The following is a 23,415-nucleotide window of genomic DNA, read 5'->3' as shown; positions in this document are numbered from 1 at the left end:
TGGAGTGAAGAGCACTTCCTTGGAGGTTTCTATACTAATCCGGATGCAAGTGGTGACATAGAAGGGGTAGAGAGACCGGGCCAGAGAAACACAGGAGCAGCAGACGCACAGAGAGCAGATCTTAGAGGCTGAAGATACGGGGAGATTAATCAAGTCAACACGTCGTTTTAAGTACTTGATTACTTTAGAGTAAATGTTTCTTTGGTAAGAGACTGAAATCACTGACAGGAATAGGGAAGTTTGCAAAGAAAGCCGTTTCTGAGTTAGGGCGGTGGGAGGTTCTATTTTGTTGTGTGTGAAATAGAAGCACAGCTTTCGAGTGGAGATGTTCCATAGACATTCACCAGGGGCTTGGCTGTCCCCAGAGCCACACCGACTTGATAGACATACGGCCCCCACCATTACAAACAGAATTGGGTTCAAAACTCAACAATTACTTGTTCCTTCTGTGTTTCTGAGAATCATACTTTTTTTTTTTTTTTTTACCTATTAGGTCATTATTGTTCCTTAGAAGCTTTCATCCGAAGTTACCCCTCTGGCCCTAGAGATGTTCGTTTATTAAGCACCTGCTGTTTGTTTTCAGTCCATGCGGCAGGAGCAGGTCAGCCACGGTAAGCCGGATGGCTGGCTGCCGCTCCGGAGCTATTCCACACGGGCCTCAGCCGCGCTGAGCTCCAGCTGCGCCTCCGCCTCCGCTACCTCAGGTCGGCGTTTCTGCCCGGCACCTCAAGCCTGCCTTGTCTAACCCGAGTCCCTCCCCCGGGCGCCTCCCAGGATTATTTTCTTCTTGGTTCCCTCCTGTTCCAGCCTGCCCTGGACTCCTTGCCGTCCTGGGTGCCTGCGAGCCTCCCTCCCGGGCATCGCTTCCTGGGCTCTTCCCCTTCTAGAAGACCCTTCCACACGCCGTGGTTACCCTTTAGGAACAGATGAGATCACTCTTCTGGCTGACACTTTTACCGGTTTCCAGTTCTGGCCCTTCAGAGTTGGAAGTCTCTGTAGAAGGCCAAGCGGTGCCCTCTGCAGCGTGGCACAGACTCGGCCCTGCGGCCACTGCAGGGTCAGCCGTTTCCAGGGTCACGGACACACCCTCCGGTTCTCCTCTGCGGGGGAGCTCGGCCTTCAGGCCTCTTCTGGGGTCACTTCTCTGACACAGCCCAGCCCAGCTGTCCCGCAGGGCTGTAATGTATCTTGGTTGTGGCCTGTCCACTGTTAGCGTGGGAGCCCCTGAAGGCACTGGGCACGATCATTCATCCTTCACTTCCCCATCGCCGACAACTTTTAGTTTTTCAACTGCAAAGGTTACCCAGCCCCGTGGTTAGAAAGGTTACAGAGAAGCCATTCATTTGGCAAAATTTTCTTGAGCCTATACTGTGTCTCAGGCTCTTCCATCTTTGCTGCTGCCGAGTAGAGTTGCTACAGTTCTTTCAGAAAGCAGTTTGGCAGATTGTAGCCTTAAAAATGTTAATCACTAACAGGGAAAAAAATGTTTAAAAGTGCTCGTTGCATTGTTCTTTATAATAACAAACATTATTGGGATGAACAGTGACAGGGAAATAGTTAAACTTGACTGTTTTAAGGAATGGCCTGTTATGTAACAAATGATCTCTAAATTTGAATAAGATGATGTTAAGTAGAAAAAAATTAAGATCTAAAATTGTTAGATGGATATGACTACAAATATCTAAAAAACGGATAGGAAAAACTAAGGGAAATGTCACAAGATTGAGAGTGTGCAAGGGAGCTTTGAACAACGTTTTCCTACTTGTGGTATTCCAGCTGTGTTAACATGAATGTTACTCATAATAATGACAACAGCTTCAACAAAACATGCTAACTAGATACTTCTATGCTTTTTTGGATGCTATATCTCAAAAACTAATTTTGACCTCCCCTACCCCCCACCCCCTTCAGTTTGTAGCTCTGAATACAGTTTCTGAGTGTCTGTTTTCTCTGGTCAACGGTGATGATATGTTTGCAACCTTTGCTCAAATCCAGCAGAAGAGTGTCTTGGTGTGGCTGTTCAGTCGCCTGTATTTATATTCCTTCATCAGTCTCTTTATATATATGATTCTCAGCCTTTTCATTGCACTTATTACAGATTCTTATGACACCATTAAGGTAAGTAATTATCAATATTCCCTGCCAAGAAAACTGTAAATTCTGTACAGATTGGAACATAGGGGAAAAAATACTATATTTTACTTAAATTTTGAGGTTTTGTAGAAAAAGAGACTTGTTGGATGTTGGTGATTAATTTTAAATATGCATTTAGGGCATTGTTCCTGTCACCCGAGTCAGGGCTGATTGGTTAGGAGGTGTGATGGGGAAGAGAGAGGCAATGGGTAACGGTGGGCTGAGTTTGCTAAATCAGGTAGTTGGGCTGTTGGTTGCAGCATTGACAGGGATACCTGGCCATCCTGGAACTTAGGCTTTGAGTTGTAAGTTTCAGTGATAAGGGGTGACCACCACCTGACGATTGTTCCAATAGTGGAATACCTGTACACTGGATAGTACAACCATTTGTGTGGTACAAGTTTCCTTTAAATTGTTCAAGCTGTGGCTTTTGTGACTGTTTCGCTTCCTGTCTTCCTAAGCCACCTGATGGGTTCTGTACCCTTTCAGTCTGGGTCCATCTAACTGGTTCACAGCTTGAAGCAAGCTGCACCACCTGCACTGGTGACCCCTTTCCAGTGGATGGTCTGCTCAGAAAGTCCTGTTTCATCAACATCGGAGCAGGCAGGGTGCTCTGTCAGTGCTGGGGTGCTGTTTTCTCCTTGGACCTTCTCAGACTAACTCAGAAGCTAGTTCATTGGAAGTACTCCTGAGCACACTTTTTGTGCGCGGGAGATTAGTGTTTACACGGGAAGGGGTGGTTGGCTCCAACAGTGGGGCTGGGCACAGGGAGAGAATGGCTGCTCACTTCTGTCCATGGGCTCATGTCTCTGCTGTGGCACTGTCCCTGTGAGTGGGCCAAGTTTGCTGGTGTGGAGGAGACCTCACATGGGAGTGGGGTCTCAGGGACTCTGTGTCTGCTTGAAATAACCCACTGCCTTCTGCCCGCTAAGTGACCAGCTTCCATAAAAGTGGAGGAAGTAGAAATTACTTCTTAAGCAGATCTTACATTGGAGTGAGGGGAAGGGATGTCTTATCTGATCTTGCATTAGCACGAAAACTTTACACTTTTGATTATTTCTTTTATTTCCCTCACTAACATGCCTCTCCTCTGCCTGCCTCACCCTGGCTTTCTTTCTGGTGTTTTCCTTTGGATTGTTCTCTGTTCCATGGTGGCCCTGGTCTGGCCTTCTGGGACTGACAGATTGATTCATCACTGTTTAAACCCATTATTTGATCTGAGCTTGCAATGGGGGAGAGTTTTATTTCCACAAAGGTGGGTTTGACTTGCTGACAAAGGGAACAGTTTCTCATGCTTTATAAATAAGGTAACAACACTGTGTACCTTTTAAAGAAATACCAACAGAATGGGTTTCCTGTGACGGATCTTCAGGAATTCCTGAAGGAATGTAGTAGCCGAGAGGAGTATCAGAAAGAGCCCTCAGCCCTCCTGTCCTGCGTCTGCTGTCTGCGGAGGTCAGTATTGTGTTTAGTCAGGTCTCTGTGCTCCGGAGAAAGCCGCTTGGCTGCCGTCAAAAAGGGCTCTTCCAGCATGGACAGCACACTCAGGAGTCAGCCTGCTGTGGGGAAGAATCCATCCCTCCTTCCACTGAAATCGGCTTTAGAAATGAGTTCTTGTAAAACTGGGTAGAAAACTACATGACATGGCTGAAGTCTTGTGGAGATGAGGCTATTATAAGAAGGCATGCTTGATGTCCCTAAAATCAAGAGGCCCAAGTGAGAACTCTAAAGTGGCCCAAGTGAGAGGTCAAAGCTCTTAATTTTAGAGGTGGATCTCTCGGGATGTCTCAGGCATTTCTTCTTCCACAATATGAGTATAGATCACTCTCCTTGACCAGAGCAGAAACCCACTTGAGGACGCTGCATTGGCCGGGGTGGTAGACGCACATCATGAGCTCTTCGGTGCCCAATGGCACTTTGCTCACTGTTCATCAGGACACTGAAGAGAATGGTCTAGACAAGACCTCAGAGTGAAGCCTCCACATAGTGGTTTGGGGACTAGAATGGGGGTCGGATGAAGATAGTACTTTTTAATTATACCCATGTTTATTTTCATCTTTAGTCAGGAGAGGAGCTTGTTAACTCAAAGTATCCCCCACCCATGTTTTTTGAGGAAGATTGGGGGATCATAATTGCTGCTTAAAACCATAGGGTGTATTTCCTGCTAATCAATTCATTCTGTGTCTTGGGATTTGAAATATGATTGAAGCATTTCCAAAGAATGTCTGGTAAATATAAAATGAGGTCTTCTGAGAAGAGTTAAGTTTTTAAAATAATTTTATCCTCTCAGAACATTAAATTGTTGTCATGGAAACCAATAAAAGAAAGTTAATTTTCTTAATAGGCAGCTGCTTCCTAAGTGGCACCTTGTACAAAAAAGTCTCTCCAAGTTGCTTTTCTAATATGTAGTTAACTGTAAAGCACAACAACAAAATGTCTTAAAATGCAGTTGTGAATTCTGGAAAGTAACAGATAGGTTCTTGGTGATTGACTTTTAGACCTTGGTTTACATCAGTAGTAGTCAACCTGGTCCCTACCGCCCACTAGTGGGCGTTCCAGCTTTCATGGTGGGCGGTAGTGGAGCAACCAAAGTATAAATAAAAAAATAGATTTAACTATAGTAAGTTGTTTTATAAAGATTTATTCTGCCAAACTTAGCGAAAATCCGACATAAAGTACTTGGTAAGTAATTATTATTATATGCTTTAACTTGCTGTAACTCTGCTTTATAAATTTTATAAAGTAAAGTTACTTCCCTACTTTATAAATCACCATTACTGTGGAACCGGTGGGCGGTTAGAAAATTTTACTACTAACAGAGATACAAAAGTGGGCGGTAGGTATAAAAAGGTTGACTACCCCTGGTTTACACCATAAAAAGTACCAGGAGGTTGTTAAAGATTTTTTTGTGCAGCTGTGTGGGATAAGTAAAAGTTGGAGAGACAGGCCTCCATCATTGATAAGGTTGGGCTGGAGGGGTAGGGAGCTGCATCAGCAGACAGTTTGCCCCAACATGTGCCAGGGGTTGCTGCGAAGCTGACTGGTGCAAAAGGATGGCCATGCTCATCTTTTTATTTATTTATTTATTATTATTTATTCATTTTAGAGAGGAGAGAGAGAGAGTCAGAGAGAGAGAGAGGAGAGAGAGACAGGGGGGAGGAGCTGGAAGCATCAACTCCCATATGTGCCTTGACCAGGTAAGCCCAGGGTTTCGAACCGGCGACCTCAGCATTTCTAGGTCGACGCTTTATCCACTGCGCCACCACAGGTCAGGCTCAGCCATGCTCATCTTTAATGAAAGAATTAAATGTAACAGAAGAGTCCACCAAAGGAGATAAATTGAAAACCTGGGATGCCAAAAGTTTTGAAAAAAGAGGATATCAAAAATAAAAACATAAGTGGCTGTTACCAAAGATGGTTGTGGATGAAGTCAGCCAGAACGGTCTTAGCTGAATAATCAAGTCAACACCTAGATCTAGGGGTTTTTTAATGGATCCTACAGAGAGTAAATGGACGTCATAGAGCCTGATGAAGGAAATACATTTTACTGGCCCTTGAGAGCAGGTGATGGCTTCGACTCCATCAAGAGTTAAGTATACCTGAATGTGTTTAAAAGCTAGGAGCCAAAGAATGGAATAAAATTGAGGAAGGCTGTGAATGGAGAGTAAATATTGGAGAAAGACCTCCCTGAGGAGCCTGAGGAATTAGAAAGGGCATTACAAATATTGGTGTGTGGGCCCCCTCTCCGGTGTCCATGACAGCCCTGATGATCAGAGCTCTGCCCCTCCAGAGCAGACGGGGATGCCCTCTTTCAGCCAAGCAATCCAGCAACCACCATGGACTGATCCTCTTTCAAAATGTTGCCAGAGCCTCCAGCCTGATTATCACAGTGCCTGGTTTTCATATGCCAGGTTTTTGACCCTGCCTGTTACACAGTATATTCCATGACCTCTCCTCCACCTTTTGGTTCGTCCAGTGTCCTGAGGGTGAACAGCTGCCTCTGACACCTCTCCAGCTCTACTGAAATGTGGTTCTTTGCAAAGATGTGCTTGGTTGAACAGACGTAGAGTTGACCTTTCCTCTTCTCTACTGCTGAAGTGGATAGTCTGCTGTTCTAGGCATTGAGAAGGCTTTGGCAATGAAGAGAGACGGAGGCTCCCAAAGAGGTGGACAGCTCCTCAAAGTTGTCAAAAGCATCTACTCAAACCAAAAATTATGTCAAATGCCCTTCTCAAATTTTTTTTTTTTTTTTTTTTTTTTTTGCCTTCTAATGTTAACCTATGTGTGCCTAGAAGATGAAGTATTCCTCAACCTTCTCAGAGTTCTGAGTCATTGTTCTCTTTTCTCTTTCCTCTTTCTGTTGCAGGAAAGAAAGTGATGACCACTTGATGCTTACTAACTAAAATTCTTCTGCCAAAGATAATCAAGCTTCAGGCCTCCTTGGACCCAGTGACAATGTAGAGGGACCCTAAATGGCGTGGACTGGCATGTCCAAATGTTTAATGTGGAGTGGAAAAGAAGACTGTTAGCTGGCTGACCACAACTGAAGTTCCAAAGTTTCTTTTGATATACTTGGATGGTGAAGCAGAGACCACATTCACCTGCAGGGCATTAGTGCACTAGATTAGGGAGAATGAAATTCTTTTAATTTACGACATGACAATGTTGGAATGCAAAAAATCACATTTCAGAATGTGCAAAACGATGGTGTTTACAGCCATGCATTTAAAGATGTGTGTTTGTCCTCAGATAGGGGTTTGCTTTAAGAGTGATGCTGGGTTAGAAGACATCAGTTAATTCACAGGCTGCACAGAGATGGAGTTGGTTCGCAATTAATCTGGAAAACTATAAGGCCACTTTAAAATGACATTTAAATAAACAGAAAGACCTCTTGAAGTGGACATTTCCTGACCTTTTTTCCTGTGGTTTTCTTTAATATGATATGAAGCAACCATTGGCATAGTCAGTGAGATGAACAGGAAGCACTTTGTCACTTGTGCTGATTGTCGATTGGACACACATGACACGTGTAAGTGAACGTTCATTGTAACAAACGGACTAACTGTGGTAGGAATTTGCCTTTGTTAAGCAAGGAAAGATGGTATTTTTTACCTAAATAAATTTATTTTTATCATAACATATGGAACCACTAGTACTTTTTTAAAAATGTAGACTCTCTCAACATCTATCTAGTAAAAATTCATGTCACATCTTTATTAACTCTGGCCTCCACAAGGGATTTCCTACTTTCTTAAAAGCAGCTCAGGAGATATGGGGGCTGGTATGTAGATGCTATTCACTAAATATGTATAATAGTGACTTCAGAAATTAAGAGCACTTTGTGCCTAGGTTTATTTCACACTAGAGCCGTGATGGCGATACCTTTTTATAAAAACCGCCCACTTTTGCAGTGCTGGTCAACCTGGTCCCTTCCGCCCACTAGTGGGTGTTTCAGCTTTCATAGTGGGCGGTAGCAGAGCAACCAAACGGTGCCATGATTGGCCCACCATGAAAGCTGGAACACCCACTAGTGGGCAGGAGGGACCAGGTTGACCAGCACTGCAAAAGTGGGCAGTTTTTATAAAAAGGTTCGCCATCACAGCACTAGAACTATCTCAGGGATCAATTATTTTACATTTATTGCTGAAGAGTAGCATTTGAATTAAGCAGGACTCTTGTCCCAGGACACTCTCTTTCCCCTGCCCTTCCCTGCCAAGCCCCTACCAGATTTTTCATCTTGTTCCCTCTTTTTCTCCTCGCCCCCACACTTTCTTCATATTCCTACATCAAGTCTAGGCCGGGAAAATCATCTGGTTGATACCATTCAAGTTCATGAAGTGAGTCACTTGTATGTACACATGGACTACTTTGCTAAAATTATAATTTTAAGTAATTTCTTTAAAAAAAACGTCGAGTTATATTTGACTTTTAAACTAATGATCATATAACTGGTGTTTCTGTGGTCAGTTGCACGACTCCAGAATCAGGTATGCAATTAGATCACTTACTCACTTAAGCAACATCCTTAGCTTGTTGACTTGGGGTGGTAGAAAGGAACTTGAGGGTGGAAGCCATCTAGACAGACCTGCGTTAAAAGCCTAGCATACCCTTTAGCTTTGTGGCCCCGGGCAAGTTACTTTCTGCTTGGAAATGGTTGTGATAAACCTGTGGGGTTGGCATTTAAGTCAGAGAACTCATGCAAAGCCTGGCATTGAACTGAACCTGAGCCATTCTTTCCTTTTGATTTTCTGCCGTGTTAGCGCACAGGTTCCATACGCCCAGGGAATAAATAGTGAAGACATGGAGACGTGAGGTCTGCAACCCATCTGCCTGGCCTCCCGTCTTCCTTCCGTTCTCTGAGTCTCCTTGCACAGGTCACACCGGGCCTCGATTTCCTCATCTATAAAATGAGGGTTATGAGGATGAAATGTCAAAACATAAAGTGTATGGAACAGGCCATGAGTGCTAAGTGCTTGATGAATATGAGATTTTTGAAAGCCTTTTCTCATATGGTCTACAAATGTACAGATCTACTCACCTGGACTAGCCAGGGAGAGCTTTATTTCATAGTGAGCTCACCACACACTTTGAAGGACTTTGTTTTCTGGTAAGACTTTCTGTGTGCAAACGTCTCACATCCAATTCCATCCTGGATGCAATGATCAACTCAGCTGTCAGAAGCTCACTCTTAGTTGTGGCGGAGTGGCGTGGACATGAGCTGCTGAGTTCCCTGCCATCAGGGGCAAAGCTGTCAGTCCTGATGGGATGGTTAAGGTCTCCAGTGGCACAAGCTGTCAAAACCCCAGCCTTTCACCAGGGCAAGACCATTCTGCACTAGAAGCCCACTAGTGAAAAGGGGTGAGAAAGGGTGTTCAGGAGAAGCTCTTCATGAGGTTCCAGTCACCATTCCCCAAACTGACTGAGAGCCAGTATCAAAACAGGAGGAGTGCCAGCTGCAGTGGAGGCCTAGGCTTGGAATCGCAGGGTTAGGAAAGCACAACAGCCCAGTCTTTTGACCCCGTGGCAAACAGTCACTGAGGCAGTGTGTTCAATGAACTGCTACTAAGACTTTGGCCACAGATTGCTCGTGTGTGTGGTGCTTAGAGATATGATTCCAGATGTCTGAACAATTCACTTGTGACCACAACTTACTCCAGTAAAACTGAATGACTAGACTCCATTTTACTGCTAATTGGTTTCACCTTTATTTTCATATAACTTAGCAAGTTTTATTTTGCTACTCTTGACTTGAAATTTGAACATCTCAACCACAGCATTCCAATGACACCGAGTCTTTCTCTACCAAACATCTGGGATTTCACACTGCTTGTAAAAAAATGTGTGAAGTAGCTCTTGTGTGACCGGTGACTGAGGACCTCACACATGGAACCCTAAGCCAGCATTCAGATTTTAGGCACTGTGAGGACAGTGAACCACAGGAATAGGAAACTGGTGACTTGACCTGTCAGAATAAGGACTGAATGCCTTTACTTTCCCCTTTTCTCCCACTTGAGATGTTCTGGGCTCTCAATATTGATCACACGTAGGGCCAGCTTTGTGGCTCTGACCTGTGTGTTTCCAAAGGACCTGCACTTGGTTTAATGCTCTGCTGTCACAGTCTTGCAATTTTTAATAGTTTTTGAGCAAGGAGTTTCACAAGTTGCATAGCAAATTTTGATGGTATGGCTGGTGAACTCAGTGATTAAAGCATGGCTTTTTAGGGATAGGCTAGGAAGTCAGTCTTGTACTTCTTCTTTAGAACAATCTAAATGTAATAAAAGGGAAGTGCTTTTGAGCAGACATTTGGGTACACCATTTTTCTCAGTCTCTGTCCTCACAAATAAGTGGCTGTGGAGCTTCTTATTTCACAAAGATGGAGATCGAGCTGTGGTTGTACTGGTCAGTACTCTTTTCATCTGGCACACGCGGGCGGGTTGGGTGCCCTACCCCTCCATTGATGAACAGCTTCACTTTATGGCTTTCCACTTAATATTTTTCCCTTGACAGAGAATCAGCCGAGGGTGGTTCATCTCCTAAACTCCAGCATGCTTGCCCAGCCGCATGTGCCCTCTGACCTTGCACAGCAAAGTCCTTTGGGACCTGCTCCACACCTTGGACTTTCCAGCACCCTCTCCAAGCTCTCTGCAGCCATTTGCTTTTAGCATGAAGAGGCTTGTTTTTAAATGAAAACCTGTAGAATTGTTAAACATGCTGTCTATTGGAGAAAATAACCTATTAACATGGAAAGACTTCAAATCAACCAAATCTCAAAATAGACACTGAAGTTGTTAGCAAAAGCAATATACTTCATGGCTGTTCCATCATGGGGTCATTTACAGAAAATGCTGCTGCAAACCAGTGGGTAAAAGCAATGGCCAATGTTTGTCTTGCCATCTGTCTGTGTGAGAGAACCAGGGAGCGAATGAGAAGCTAAATGAGTTCTACATGAACATTTGCTCACCAACTCACATAACAGGGGCAGCAAAACTCTGACTTTTTAAAGACCCCTGGGAGCTATTGACTGTGGTGAATGGGAGAGACAATTTATTAGTGTGATGTATGTTTCTTAGTTTCTAATGATACGTAAATTATCCCATGAGCCATGATACATATGGTTTAAAGAGAATTTTAAATGAAAGCGATTTTTTCCCCTAGTAACACTAATTGCCTAGCAGCAGTAAATTACTCATCCCCTGCTGCCTGTGGGCTGTGGTCATTACTCTCTCCTTGAGGTTGAGTAGATGTCCCCTAAGAGGAATGTTTGCTCTGACAAAGCAAAGTTATATCCTCACTTGTGAGCCTGTTGTGCTGGGTCTACAGAGGGGAGGGAGTTAATCATGTCTTTCAGATCTAACACCATGCATTCCTGCCATCTTGCATGTGTTATCATGGTAACAGGACTTTGAGTTGGGTCTTAGCTCTTGGGGGAAAATGAGAAGTATAAATTAAGGCCTCTTGAAGAGGACTAGACAATGCTAGAAGCGAAACTTGAACAATATATTGTACTTGACCAGATGGCCAAGGTGTGGAGTACGGGGTAGGGCTTCTCGATAAAGGGAATAAGGGAATACTGTGGCAAAGGCTTGGACATCGGAGAGAGAACCCGGGCAGTTAGGAAAACTCTGTTTTAGGCTGGTTAGAATATAGGTTATTATACTTGGGGAAAATGATAGAAAACTGGAGAAGTGACAAGGGAGGGCCACGAGGACTGTGAGTACCAGGGGAGGGCTTTGCACCTGGGAGCTACACGACCAGAAAAGGCAGCACTGTGAGGGATGGATGGCGGTGGGATGATATAAGTAGGGACAGTTACAAAGCTGCTGCAATCACCCAGAATTTTTTAAGAGTGATGTTATAACTCTGTGATCAAACACAATAACAAGCACAACGAAAAATTTGCCTAAAAATATCTCTAAGGAATATATACCAGATCTCACACATATGTTTAACTATCTGCATATATATTTTTTATAGAAAGACTATTCTGCTCAATACCCTGTCATTTTCTTGAGAGTTCATGCTTTTGGACTATGCGTTTAGAGGGGAAGGGTCTCTTTTAATCACTTTTATTATTTAGAATTATATTAATTAGGATGAATGGATTAAATGCCTGAGTAGTTCTCCATCCCACATATGTTTGTATGTATGTATGTATTTACTTATTTATTACTTTTATTAAATTTGAGGGGTGACATTGGTTTACAAACCATACAAGTTTCAGTGTACAGCTCAACCAAGCATCGTCTGCACACCGCTCGTGCACCCATCGCCCCACGCAGAGTCTCCGTCCGTCCCGTCCCCTGCCCTCGCCCGCCTCCACCCACCCCCCATTTCCCTCAGGCGCTCACCACACTGTCTGTATCTCTGTGTCATGTATATATGGTTTTGGTTCACCCCTTCACCTTGTTTCATCCAGTTCCCCTCCTGCCTGCCCTCTGACAGCTGTTCCATCTCTTCCACGTGTCCACGCCTCTGTTTCTATTTTGCTCATCAGTTTATTTCGTTCATTAGATTCCACATATAAGTAAGATGATATGGTACTTGCATTTCTCTGACTGGCTAATTTCACTTAGGATAATGATCTCCAGGTTCATCCATGCTGTTGTGAAAGGTTAAGGTTTTTTGTTTGTTTCTGTTTTTACGACTGAGTAGAATCCCATCGGGTGAGGGTCTCTTTTCATCATTTTTATTATTGAGAATTATGTTTATTAGGATGATTGGATTAAATCTGTGTTTCTATCACGTGAGTAGTTCTCCATACCGCATATTTAAAAGAAGCTTATCCAAGATTGTCTGTTTCTGTGTCATCGGTCCCCATCTACGTTACACATACACACATTCTGAAGTACTCTGACCTTGGCCAGCCACAGTTTGTGTCTATAAAGGCAGAAAAATGCATGGGTATAACTGTTAACAAAGCCAGCCTGACATCAGTAGTCTGAAGCTTATGGACTGCACAGAGACTTCATGAGATTCCATGCTCCTTGCTCCTCCCCACGACCCGTCAAGGTTTGGGCGTGGGATCACAAAAATTCAGAACTATATGTGGTTGCCTGGGTCAGTGTTACAAGTAAGTGCACAGAGGTGCTGTGTCTGTGTCTCCCTAAGGCTGGGCGGTGTGTGGGGCTGTGTGGGGAGGTTGAGGGTAGGGCTCAGGGGGGTGACCTGACTGAGGGGCTCTGAGAAAGGATTGTGTTGTGCCCACTCCCCGGTCTTGGCATGGATGGTCGTAGTGAGTGTAGTCATGATGGAGGAGTGTTCCTGCCACAGAAGACCTAGATGGGGGTCAGGACAGTGAGGATGGCATGGCCCCGCCTCACAAATGGAAAACACATGAAAGTGTAGAAGCGCCTGAGTGTGTGTGAGCTGATCTGCCCCCTTCCTGCCGGAGCCCTGCAGAGGTCAGCCGCTGCGTCAACACCGACCCCAGCGACACCTCCTTTTAGGCTCCCTCCGGAGAATTCACCCCATGAGGGTCAGAGGTGCAAACTCTAAACACTTCCTAACTGCGTGACGGTGCAGGGGGTGGGAAATTCATCAAGGGTTTCCTTACCTCTCAAAGCAGGAGGTCAGGGGAGCCAGGATGGGGGTTGGTGGTGACAGACTCTCGAAGCTCTGCAGGCTGACCCCTGACCTGCACCCTGAGGAGACAGTGGGCTGCCTGGCTCAGGCCACTGTAGGTCCAGCCTCTCAATGCCCTTAGGGGGCCAGGTGATGGCCTTAGGGCGGTCCGCACCGGCAGGTGACTGGTCAATCAGCAAGATATTATGTGGGGAAATTGTCACGTCCACAATCGTGTCTGGACAGCGAGGCAGCCCAGTCTTATCTCGTATCTCCTGTCTCCCGAGGGCTCCCCAGGGAATGCATGTGAGCTTCCAGACAGACAGATCTGGAGACTGCTTCCCATCTCTTGTCTGGAGAAGCTCTTAAGAGACCACAGTTATGGACTGAGGAAGAGGAGGGTGGGTCAGTGATGAGTATTGTAGAGCCTTGTAGAAATGGCTCCATAATCCATCGGGCAAAGATGAGCATGAGGCCGATGAGGGAAGTCTGGGTGTGGGCGTGGCTGTGGCTACGGGGGGGGGGGGGGATGACAGGACTTCCCTCTCACACTTCTCTCTAGGCTTAGTAGGGAGGTCCTGCCCTTTAGTCCTTGTACAAAAGAATCCGTCAAAGTTTCCCCATGTATATGGTTGTGACAAAAGAATTGACATTTATTGTTCTGCATTAAAAATGAAGCAACTAAGTAGGATAAAACTCACGGATATATGTATTTCTTCCCCATTGGCCTTTTTAAAGAATGGCCATTCATGTTCACCACAGGCAGCTCAGAAGGGCAGTTACTGAGGCAGAGACAGGCTAGTATGATCAACCAGTATCACCCAGAATGTGTCTTCAAACGATAACTATTCATCACTTTACAACCATGTAGCCAAATAAGTTCCAGGTGAATTAAAAACTTAAATGTGAAAAACTCAGCCTCTAAAAGAACTAGAAAAACTATATTTAAAATATGTATTTTCCGATGGCTTTAGGCGACCCCTGTGTTTTGGTCGTTCGACCCCTGCCAGGGTCGTGACCCACAGGTTGAGAACCGCTGCTATAGATGAACATTGATCAGCTCCAAGAAGTAGGAAAGACTTTCTGAGTTTAAAGCTACACCTGAACCATCAAAGAAAAATCAGATTTACTACGAAAAAATAAAAAATTATTTAGAGAATTAACAATGTAAATAAAAATTTTAACGTGCACCAGGAAAAAAATAATTGCAGTGTATATACTGGCTTTGTATTTTTACTGTCTATGAAGAACTATCAGAGGTCCTGAGGGTCACCCCCCAATGACAAGGGCTAAATTTTCTGTGTCCCTGCATTTCATGAGCATAGCAAGCTTCTTGGAAGGTTGCAAGCACTCAAAGTTGTATATTTTTAAAAGTTGCATTTGGTTGAGTACCTACTATGCACATGTATTATTGCCGCTCACCCCAACAAACTTACAGCATCCATATCGGGATTCTATGCACCAAAGGGAAACACTGAGCACAGAGTAGGTTGCAGAGTCTGGCTTCACATCCAAAGCCTGTGACCCCAAAGCCCTCCTTCACTTTCTGGTTCTGCTGCCAGTCTTCCAAATATTACATACTGAATAGAATTAAATAGGGAAAAAATGTTCGACCTACTTAATGAGTAATGTGACTTCTATTTTCAAACAACACCTCATAAAGCAACATTCCTTGGACTCACAATGCTGGTGGTACTAATGAAAAGGAATTGGTATCTTCATGGAGGAGTTGAAAGTTCCATAGAACAGTGGTCCCCAACCCCCGGGCCGCAGACCGGTACCGGTCCGTGGACCATTTGGTACCAGTTCGCAGAGAAAGAATAAATAACTTACATTATTTTTGTTTTATTTATATTTAAGTCTGAACTATGTTTTATTTTTTGAAAAATGGCCAGGTTCCCTCTGTTACATCCGTCTAAGACTCACTCTTGATGCGTGTCTTGGTCACATGATACATTTATCTGTCCCACCCTAAAGGCCGGTCCGTGAAAATATTTTCTGACATTAAACCGGTCCATGGCCCAAAAATGGTTGGGGACCACTGCCCTAGAAGATCCTAGAAGGTCCATAGACCCACAGAAGGTCTTTAACACTAAATTGCCAAACGATTTAGATAAGCTGTTAAGCTGTCCCAACCCCCAGAGTCCTCATCTGTAATACAGGGATAATAAAATTGAGAATACAGAAAGGTTAAGTAACTCGTCCAAGGTCACACACAATAGTAACCACTAGAGCTGAGACTCAGACAGAAGCAGCCCATCTTTAGAGCTGGATAGTTCACAAGGTTGATGTAATGTCTGGGAGATAATGGATGTAAGCAAGCTTTCAAATGGATCAACTGGACTTATTGGTAAATGGAGATAAACAAGTTATAAACCTGGGTTGTTCTGATGCAAGAATTGTGAAAGTCAGAGCTTCATAGGAACAGCTCTGAAATCTGGGTGCGTCCTTCTTAATTTATTAAAAATAAATTAAAGTTTATTTTTAATTTCTATAGCTTAAAATGGATACTGGCAGACTGATTCTCCCCTCCTTCCACCCCCTTTATGTAAACTAGTATGGTAGTCCTGATTAATTAGTCAAAGTCAACATGCCCACAGTTAGAATCTTATATATTTGCTTCTTTAAAAAAGGGAAAAGAAAAGGAAAGAAAATTAAAAAAAAGGAAAAGGTAATTGCCTCCACAGGGGTGGAGTTTTTGGCATGTGCAGTAATGAATCACCAAGTAGTTATGATTGAAAAAAGATAGCCACCCCATAAAACCTCAATCCAGCACCTCTTTCATCTCACTGGCCAGAAGCCAGGAGAGTGGGCGTTAATAATGAGTGTTAATATCACTCATGTACTTTTCATGCCTCACTGCAGTATTTGATCATGGACAAAGTCAGCAGCTGTATGCTCATCTCAATTAGTGTAGTTTTTGGAAAATGCCCTTCATAGTCTCTGTCTTTCTAATCTATTTAATTTATTTTTCTGAATCATTTGCAAGTAGGTTGAATAATATTATATCCTTTTATGTCTCAATACTTCAGTTTCTGTTTCCTAAGATCAAGAACAATCTCTTATAAGATCACACTACAATGATCAAATTTAGGGAACTTGACATTGATACAATGTTTTTTATCAAATCTGTTGATCTTTCCTCATGATTAGATTCAGGTGTGCATTTTGGGCCAGAATATCACAGAAACATTGTGGTGTCTTCCTCAGGGTGTACTGTCCAGAGGCATATGATATTGGTGTACCCCTCACAGGTGATATTTATTTTGATTGCCCAGTCAAGGTGTTGTTTGGTTTCTCATTATTGTGGTGGCCATAAAAATGCATGGCTCAGATCTGTGGTGAAAAGCATAGCTGGTGGTCGCCCCAGCTGCTGCACTCAGAAGCCTTCGGCATGGAGACCGCCCTTCCCATTGGCTGCTCTCAGCCAATGAGTGACTTCAACAGCGATTTTAAGGCAGGCCCGGTCCTGCCAGACAGGGGGACCCCTCTAATGGGCTTCCCATCAACCTGGCTGAATTTCTCTTAGAACTGTGCTGCATCTAAGGCTCCACTACTTCACGCTTCATCTTTTACTCTCTCCTTCCAGATCAGACCAGCATCGCAGTCTGCTAGCCCTCCCTGCCAGCCCTGGTTCACTCCCCCTTCCCCCCCCACAATAATTCTTCTGCATTTCCAATCCTGTCTGAACTAACACAAAGTGATACCAAAAGTGTAGGAGGAAACAAGTGATAAACGGAGATTTGGGACTGACGTCCTCGTCGCTGGTGGGTGAAGAGGTTGCTGTCTAGAGGGGTACAGGTGGCGCACAGATACAAGGTGGTGGCCCCGCTGCCAAAGATTTCACTGGTGGTGACCTGGGGAAAGGTTCTTGTGGTAGGGAATGCCGCCAGAGCTGCAGTGATTCGGGATGAGTCCAGCATTTAGAAGATGTGTATAAAGGGATGCCTACAAAAACAGTAGAGTTGGCTCATCACTTGTAAGTTGATTGACACTCTGCAGAGGTATGAAAAACAAGTACATAGTGAAAGGTGAAGTGTGAGGACCAGAGGTCTCGGTGTTAGTTTACAAGAAGGTCCTGCTCTCTTGTGGTGCAAGAGCAGGTAGACTGAGCCGTCCACTGAAGACTTTCCTACCTGTGTTTTATAAATTAGAAGATGGAGGCTCAGAAAGATGAAGTAATTTGCCTTTAGCCACTCAGCTTTCTGACAGGTCTGCCTACTCTTCCTGCAGAAGCAGGTGTGTGTGTGTGTGTGGGGGGGGGGGCATGGATTCTACAGGAGCAGAACACCAGGGCCTTGGGAGGGAACATCGCTGTATCACACTCACTAGGTGTTCTATCTCATACTCTTTTCACTACAATTTTGACTTATCTATGTATGTATTTATTTATTTGCCAGATTATTTATTTATTTGCCAGATTCATGTTCTTCACCTCAGAATTCAGGATTACTCAAATGAGAGGAACAGATCAAACTGTAGCTAAATATGACAAGACATTCTAGCCATGCTTACAAGGGCTAGAAAGCCCATTACTAAGAAAATACATTTATTTAAACTAAACACTGAAATGAGTTTTCTTCTCTTTGGGTACGCATATAGCTCTGGCTGTTGTACCATGAGAGAAAGGTGAATGGTCAGAACTGTTTTACTGGGCCATGATTGCTTTACATTTATATGTTTGGAAATATATAAATGGGAGTAATTTTACTCTTAAAGATTAAAGTACAGTAACATAATTGAGATGTTACAGGCTTGTTCAAGAAACAGTCAGGGAAAGCTCTTTTTAATGCTAACAATCTATTGTAGGACCATGGACACATAATACTACCTTTTATGTGCATTTACACAGTACTAAAAAGTATGCAAAGGGCTTTCACATGTATTATTTAGTTTTATTTTCACAATATCCTGCACTACATAGAACAAGTTTTATTATTCCTTTTTTTTATATAGTGAAATTATATTCTTTCACAAACAGAAAAACTAAAGTTAATTGAAATGCCCATGCATTATAAAAAAATGAATCTAAAACCTGGCAGAAGAGGAATGCAATTTCTGAAACGACCTACTGTTCTGCCTGGAAACTTCCATTTATTTAATAATATTTAATATTTAATATAGTTGCTAATTCACTGGTGTCAGGGCTCTTCACCTGCAAATAACCCCCACTTCAATCTAGAATTCCTTTTGCTGCTCTTTGCAATCAGAATTTAATAAACAAAATAACACAAGCACTCAACATGAACCTTTTTTTCTTTGATATTGTTAAAAAATTTAAGTATCTTTAAACCTTTTTGATTGTCATGGAATTAAAGAGAGAGGAAAGAACCAACCTAGTAACTCTAGATCTGATCTATCTATTTGGGAGGTGGGATAAGAAGGTGGTATTATTTTTTTCCAGTGATACTACTTACTTCTCTGAAAGGTGCAATTGAAGTTTTGAGAAAAGATTTATAGACAAAACTCTGCTTTTTTAGCAACGTAGCTTCTTAGAGAATTATTTCTTTTATATACGTGGAGATTCTCTTTACCCCAAATAGTGCTTTTTGTCTTAAGGTCTCTCTTGTTTGATATTAATACAGTTACACAGGCTTTCTTTTGGTATTTGCTTAGTCTATATTTCTTATCATTACGACCTAAATATATCTATTCACATATTATGTAGCTGGATTTGTTGGCTCAATTACAGTACAGTTATCTCTCCTTGAATAGAATCCTTTATTTTGTTTACATTGCTGTGATAACAGATGCATTTGAACTTTTTTCTGCAGTCCTAATTTGTTTTCCAAATATCGCGCTCTATCTGCTTGTTCCTTCCTCTTCTCCCTTCCTTCTTTTTGGATTAATGGAGTTTTTCTTTATTTCCTTCTATTTCTTTTATTTTAGTATATACTCTTAACTTTTTACTTAAATTAGAAAAATTTAAGTTAATAAAAATCTCTGTGCTAGTCTTTACTAATATAAGAAACTTAATTAAATCTTATGTCTCAGGTCACCCTCATTCTCCATTTACTGTCTTACGTGTTTTTCTTGTCTAGTATTTTAGTTCCTTTTTCCGTCTCCTTTTCCTCACAAATTGCTATTTTTACCTATTGTCTGGTATGGGCAATGTGTATTCAGGTTTACTCATGCTTTTACCACTTACCTTAGTAAAAGTGCTTTTTGTGAACCACTTCTTCTTTCTGGGTTCAATTTCCTTTTTTTCTTTTTTTTTTCTTTTTTTTTTTTTTTTTCATTTTTCTGAAGCTGGAAACAGGGAGAGACAGTCAGACAGACTCCCGCATGCGCCTGACCGGGATCCACCCGGCACGCCCACCAGGGGGCGACGCTCTGCCCACCAGGGGGCGATGCTCTGCCCATCCTGGGCGTCGCCATGTTGCGACCAGAGCCACTCTAGCGCCTGGGGCAGAGGCCAAGGAGCCATCCCCAGCGCCCGGGCCATCCTTGCTCCAATGGAGCCTCGGCTGCGGGAGGGGAAGAGAGAGACAGAGAGGAAAGCGCGGCGGAGGGGTGGAGAAGCAAATGGGCGCCTCTCCCGTGTGCCCTGGCCGGGAATCGAACCCGGGTCCTCCGCACGCTAGGCCGATGCTCTACCGCTGAGCCAACCAGCCAGGGCCTCCTTTTTTTCTTTAGTAGCTCTTTTATTGAGCTTCAGTCTTCATCTAAAACATATCTTTATTGCACCCTCAGTTTTCAATAATTCCTTAGCTGAAAATTAAATCCTATGTTGACCACTGTTTTTCTTCAACACCTTGGTACTGATACTCCATTGCTATTGGTCGCTGTTATTGTTAACAAGTATTAACAGTTTAGGTGATCTGTCTGCTCTTGCCAGTTGTTTTTAAGATTTATTCATTTTATATCCTTCATTGTGTGTATGTGTGGCATTTCAAAAACTTAATTGTTTGAGATCATTGTAGCTCTTGAACCAAAATATTCACATCTTTCTTCATTTCTGAAAAATACTGAGTCATTTGTTTTTTAAAAAAAATACATTTCTTTTTGCTCATTGTCTTTTCTCGATTTTTGAAACCAATTAAAAATGTTTTGAACCATCTAACTCTCTTTTCTGTATCTCTTAATCTCTCTTTCATAGTTGCAACCTCTTTTCTCTTTCTGCTACTGTCTGATGAATTTCTTTAAATATATCTTCTTTTCTTTTTAGGTGAGAGGACAGGAGATAGTGAGGCAGGCTCCCACATGTGTGTGCTCTCACCAGGATCCATTTGGCAACCTCTGACTGAGGACAATACTCGAATACTGAGCTATTTTTAGCACCTGAGGCTGATGTGCTTAGACCAACCAAGCTATCTTTAGTGCCAAGGGCCACACTCCAACCAATTGAGCCACTGGAGGTAGGAGAGGAAGAGGGAGAGAAGGGGGAGTGAAAAGGGAGAGAAGCAGATGGTCGCTTCTCCTATGTGCGCTGACCAGGAATCAAACCGGGGATGTCCATATGCTGAGTCAGTGCTCTACCCACTGTGCTACTGGCCAAGACCTAGATATATCTTTTAGCTCATTAATTCTTCCTTCATCTGTTTTTAAATTTTTAAGGGGTTGATTGAGTTTTTTATTTTAATGACTCAATTTTTCATTTCTATAAGTTCTTTCTGGTTCTTTTTTATGCTAACCTCTTTCTCCTTTAAAGTGTATTACTTATATTTTCAATTTCTTGCATGAGCTGGACTCATTAATATGGAAACAGAATATAAATTTAATTTTTTCTCAACTGCCCATTTACATCTGATATATGATTGGCCTTTTTTCTGTCTTTTATATGAAAGCTTAGTCAAGTCTCATAAATTTTCTAGCTATTATTAGATAATTAAGTATCTTGTGATTACTTTTAGACACAGACACAGATCTGTTTCAGTAACTAATTTCCTACCTGGTATATTAATTAAATTTCTGAAATCCATTTGAAGTTAAAAATTTTCTCCTTCCAAGGCTGGAATTTTTCCAGCGGGGAACCTGAAGTGGGAGAGAGGCTCTGGTTGTCACTGGTGTTCCTTCTCTCTCCTGTGCTCTCTTCTCAGTCGTCTTAGTCCCTAAGCTCTCGGGATCTCTCCCAGGAGGCTGGGGGAATGAAACAATCAGCACACTCTTCCGTGGCTGGTACTATCTTCATCCGACTCTGAGGCTCTCCAGATAGCAAATGTTCAATAACAGTCTCTCTCTCATAGGATGCATTTCTGGGTTTTTCAGAGATTACCCCCCACCCTCACCCCCACCCCCAAACACCTCTAGGAAATTATAGCTGCAGCTACCATGGGTGGGCCAAGCCTCACTTGGAGCCAGTTCTTCCTGCTCCAGTCTTAGTCCTGGATTTCATAACCTTTTATTTGTGTGTTTATTCCTCCATGCATGGACCATTAGTCTTTTTATTAATATTTATACCATTTCTCCTCATTGTTATTTGCCTCCACAATTTCTGGTCCTACCATGACAATCAAAGTAAGCCATGTCCCAGGAATTAAAAGCAAACTGAGATTTAAGCCTCCTAGAAAATCTTCTATTGTAGCAAGATAATTTATCATGGAAAGTTTTCTTGCTTGTAAGTAAAATATTAATGTTTGCAGCACATAAATTTATGTGATATAATTATTACAATATGCTTCTTTCATAAAATTATAGAGTACTATTTTTTTAATATTATTTCTTGTTTTAAATTTTAGTACATTAAAAAGAAGGCTGAAAAACCTCACAGTTCTTGATCTTCCATTTTAAATGAGTCAAACTTGTGTTTTACACAGACTAAAGGCTAACAGATCAGATCGTTTTTATATGGGATTTGTGTCTTAGTCTGTTGTGTTAGTATCCAAAATACAAAAACATTAAATATTAATGTGGCCAGTACTCATCAAATCCCATTGAAAAAAATCAATCTGGGAGATGAAATATTAGTGTTATATTACAACTTTCTTTTGCAAAACAAGGAAAAGAATTTAGTGCGTAGACTCCAGAAAATTCTAACAAGATTTATTTACAACTGTTTTCTTTTTCTTTATCAGGTTTACCAGAATAAATATTTGTACAGCTGAAAGCGTTGCTAGTAGCGGGTTGTTGGTGGCTGCCTCAGGCAAGGCAAATATCTAGTCATAGCTGGAGCATCAGATTTGGGAGAAGTAAGCCTATTATAGAAGGGGTATCGTTGTTCACATGTGGTTTTGGCTTTGCCTGAGGGACCTTCAGCACCCCACATTCTTGACTATATACAACCTTCATGATGGTCTCTTACAGTATCTTAGTGTAGTATCTACAAATTTCTCAGGCTGCAAACTTTGTCAGCAAGCATATAACTATTTTTCTAAAATTGGACCTAAATTCTATCTTGACCCTCTTGATTGAAATTTTAGTTGTCTTACTTTCTAGGTAAACTTATGGAAGTTCACCAGTCTTGTTTGTTTGATGTTTATACTTAGGCTCTGCCCCTTGCATTTTCTCTCTGGTGTGAGATTTGGGTTCTGAATGGACTTTGTAGTATTTAGGTGTTGGGGTGGGGTGTGCGGTAATGCACTTCTGGTTGACTACATCGTTTTGAGAAGTGAATGCCCCTCCTAATCATGCAGGCCTCGGGTCCTGCCGCATCCACAGCTGATATTTCCCTTAGGTACTTTCCACAAAGAACTGATTTTAGTGTCATTCTTGTCACTCTGGGGCCCAAAGAAAACTCAGGATTCGGTTCCCCTTATGTCTAGCTATATCATGTCACCACTTCAGTTCTGCTGTTTCCATATCACCATGGCATGGGACACTTAATGCATGAATGTTTCCTATCAAAGACTCAGATGGCCAGCCGGGCATAGTACACTTTTCATGTTTGTTAGAATAGGCGAGGTTCTGCTGTGGTGACCAATGCTTCCCAGAGCTCAGCAGCTCAAAAGAACAAAGGTTTGCTTATCAATTGCGTGCCACTCCTGAGTCAGCCATGGTGCTGCTCCGTGCCCTCTTTATCTTGGCTCCGGGCTGACGGAGCCGCCTCTATCAGGGACATTGCTGAGATCAGGGTGGTGGAAAGGAGGAACTTTGGGCTAACTAGTGCAGCTCATACTTTATTAGCCAAAGTAAGTCAAATGGACAAGCAGAGAAATATAATTCTCCCTGAGGGAGGGGCAGCTTATACTTTTAAATAATACAGTCTACCACATTATCTCTGAGTTTCTAGTTTAAGGGATGGTGTGTGCTTCTCTAGTAACAGCCTGAGGAGTGCTGAGGGGT

The 23,415-nt window shown here is 42.7% G+C and overlaps 1 protein-coding gene across 1 annotated transcript in view; it reads left to right on the top strand.

The window, feature by feature from the left end:
• Positions 1 to 7,086, top strand: part of MCOLN2 (mucolipin TRP cation channel 2) — a 60,014-nt gene extending 52,928 nt beyond the window's left edge. The window contains exons 12-14 of the mRNA XM_066372217.1: positions 1,912 to 2,118; positions 3,467 to 3,588; positions 6,500 to 7,086. Coding sequence (XP_066228314.1) covers positions 1,912 to 2,118; positions 3,467 to 3,588; positions 6,500 to 6,536 — 366 coding nt within the window. The 3' untranslated portion in view covers positions 6,537 to 7,086. The remainder of the gene's footprint in view (positions 1 to 1,911; positions 2,119 to 3,466; positions 3,589 to 6,499) is intronic.
• Positions 7,087 to 23,415: the final 16,329 nt, after the last annotated feature.

The sequence above is a fragment of the Saccopteryx leptura genome, chromosome 3 (genome assembly GCF_036850995.1).
Source record: "Saccopteryx leptura isolate mSacLep1 chromosome 3, mSacLep1_pri_phased_curated, whole genome shotgun sequence".
Taxonomy (NCBI): Eukaryota; Metazoa; Chordata; class Mammalia; order Chiroptera; family Emballonuridae; genus Saccopteryx; species Saccopteryx leptura.
The sequence above is the reverse complement of the archived record's forward strand: the minus strand, read 5'-3'. Positions and strand labels throughout refer to the sequence as shown.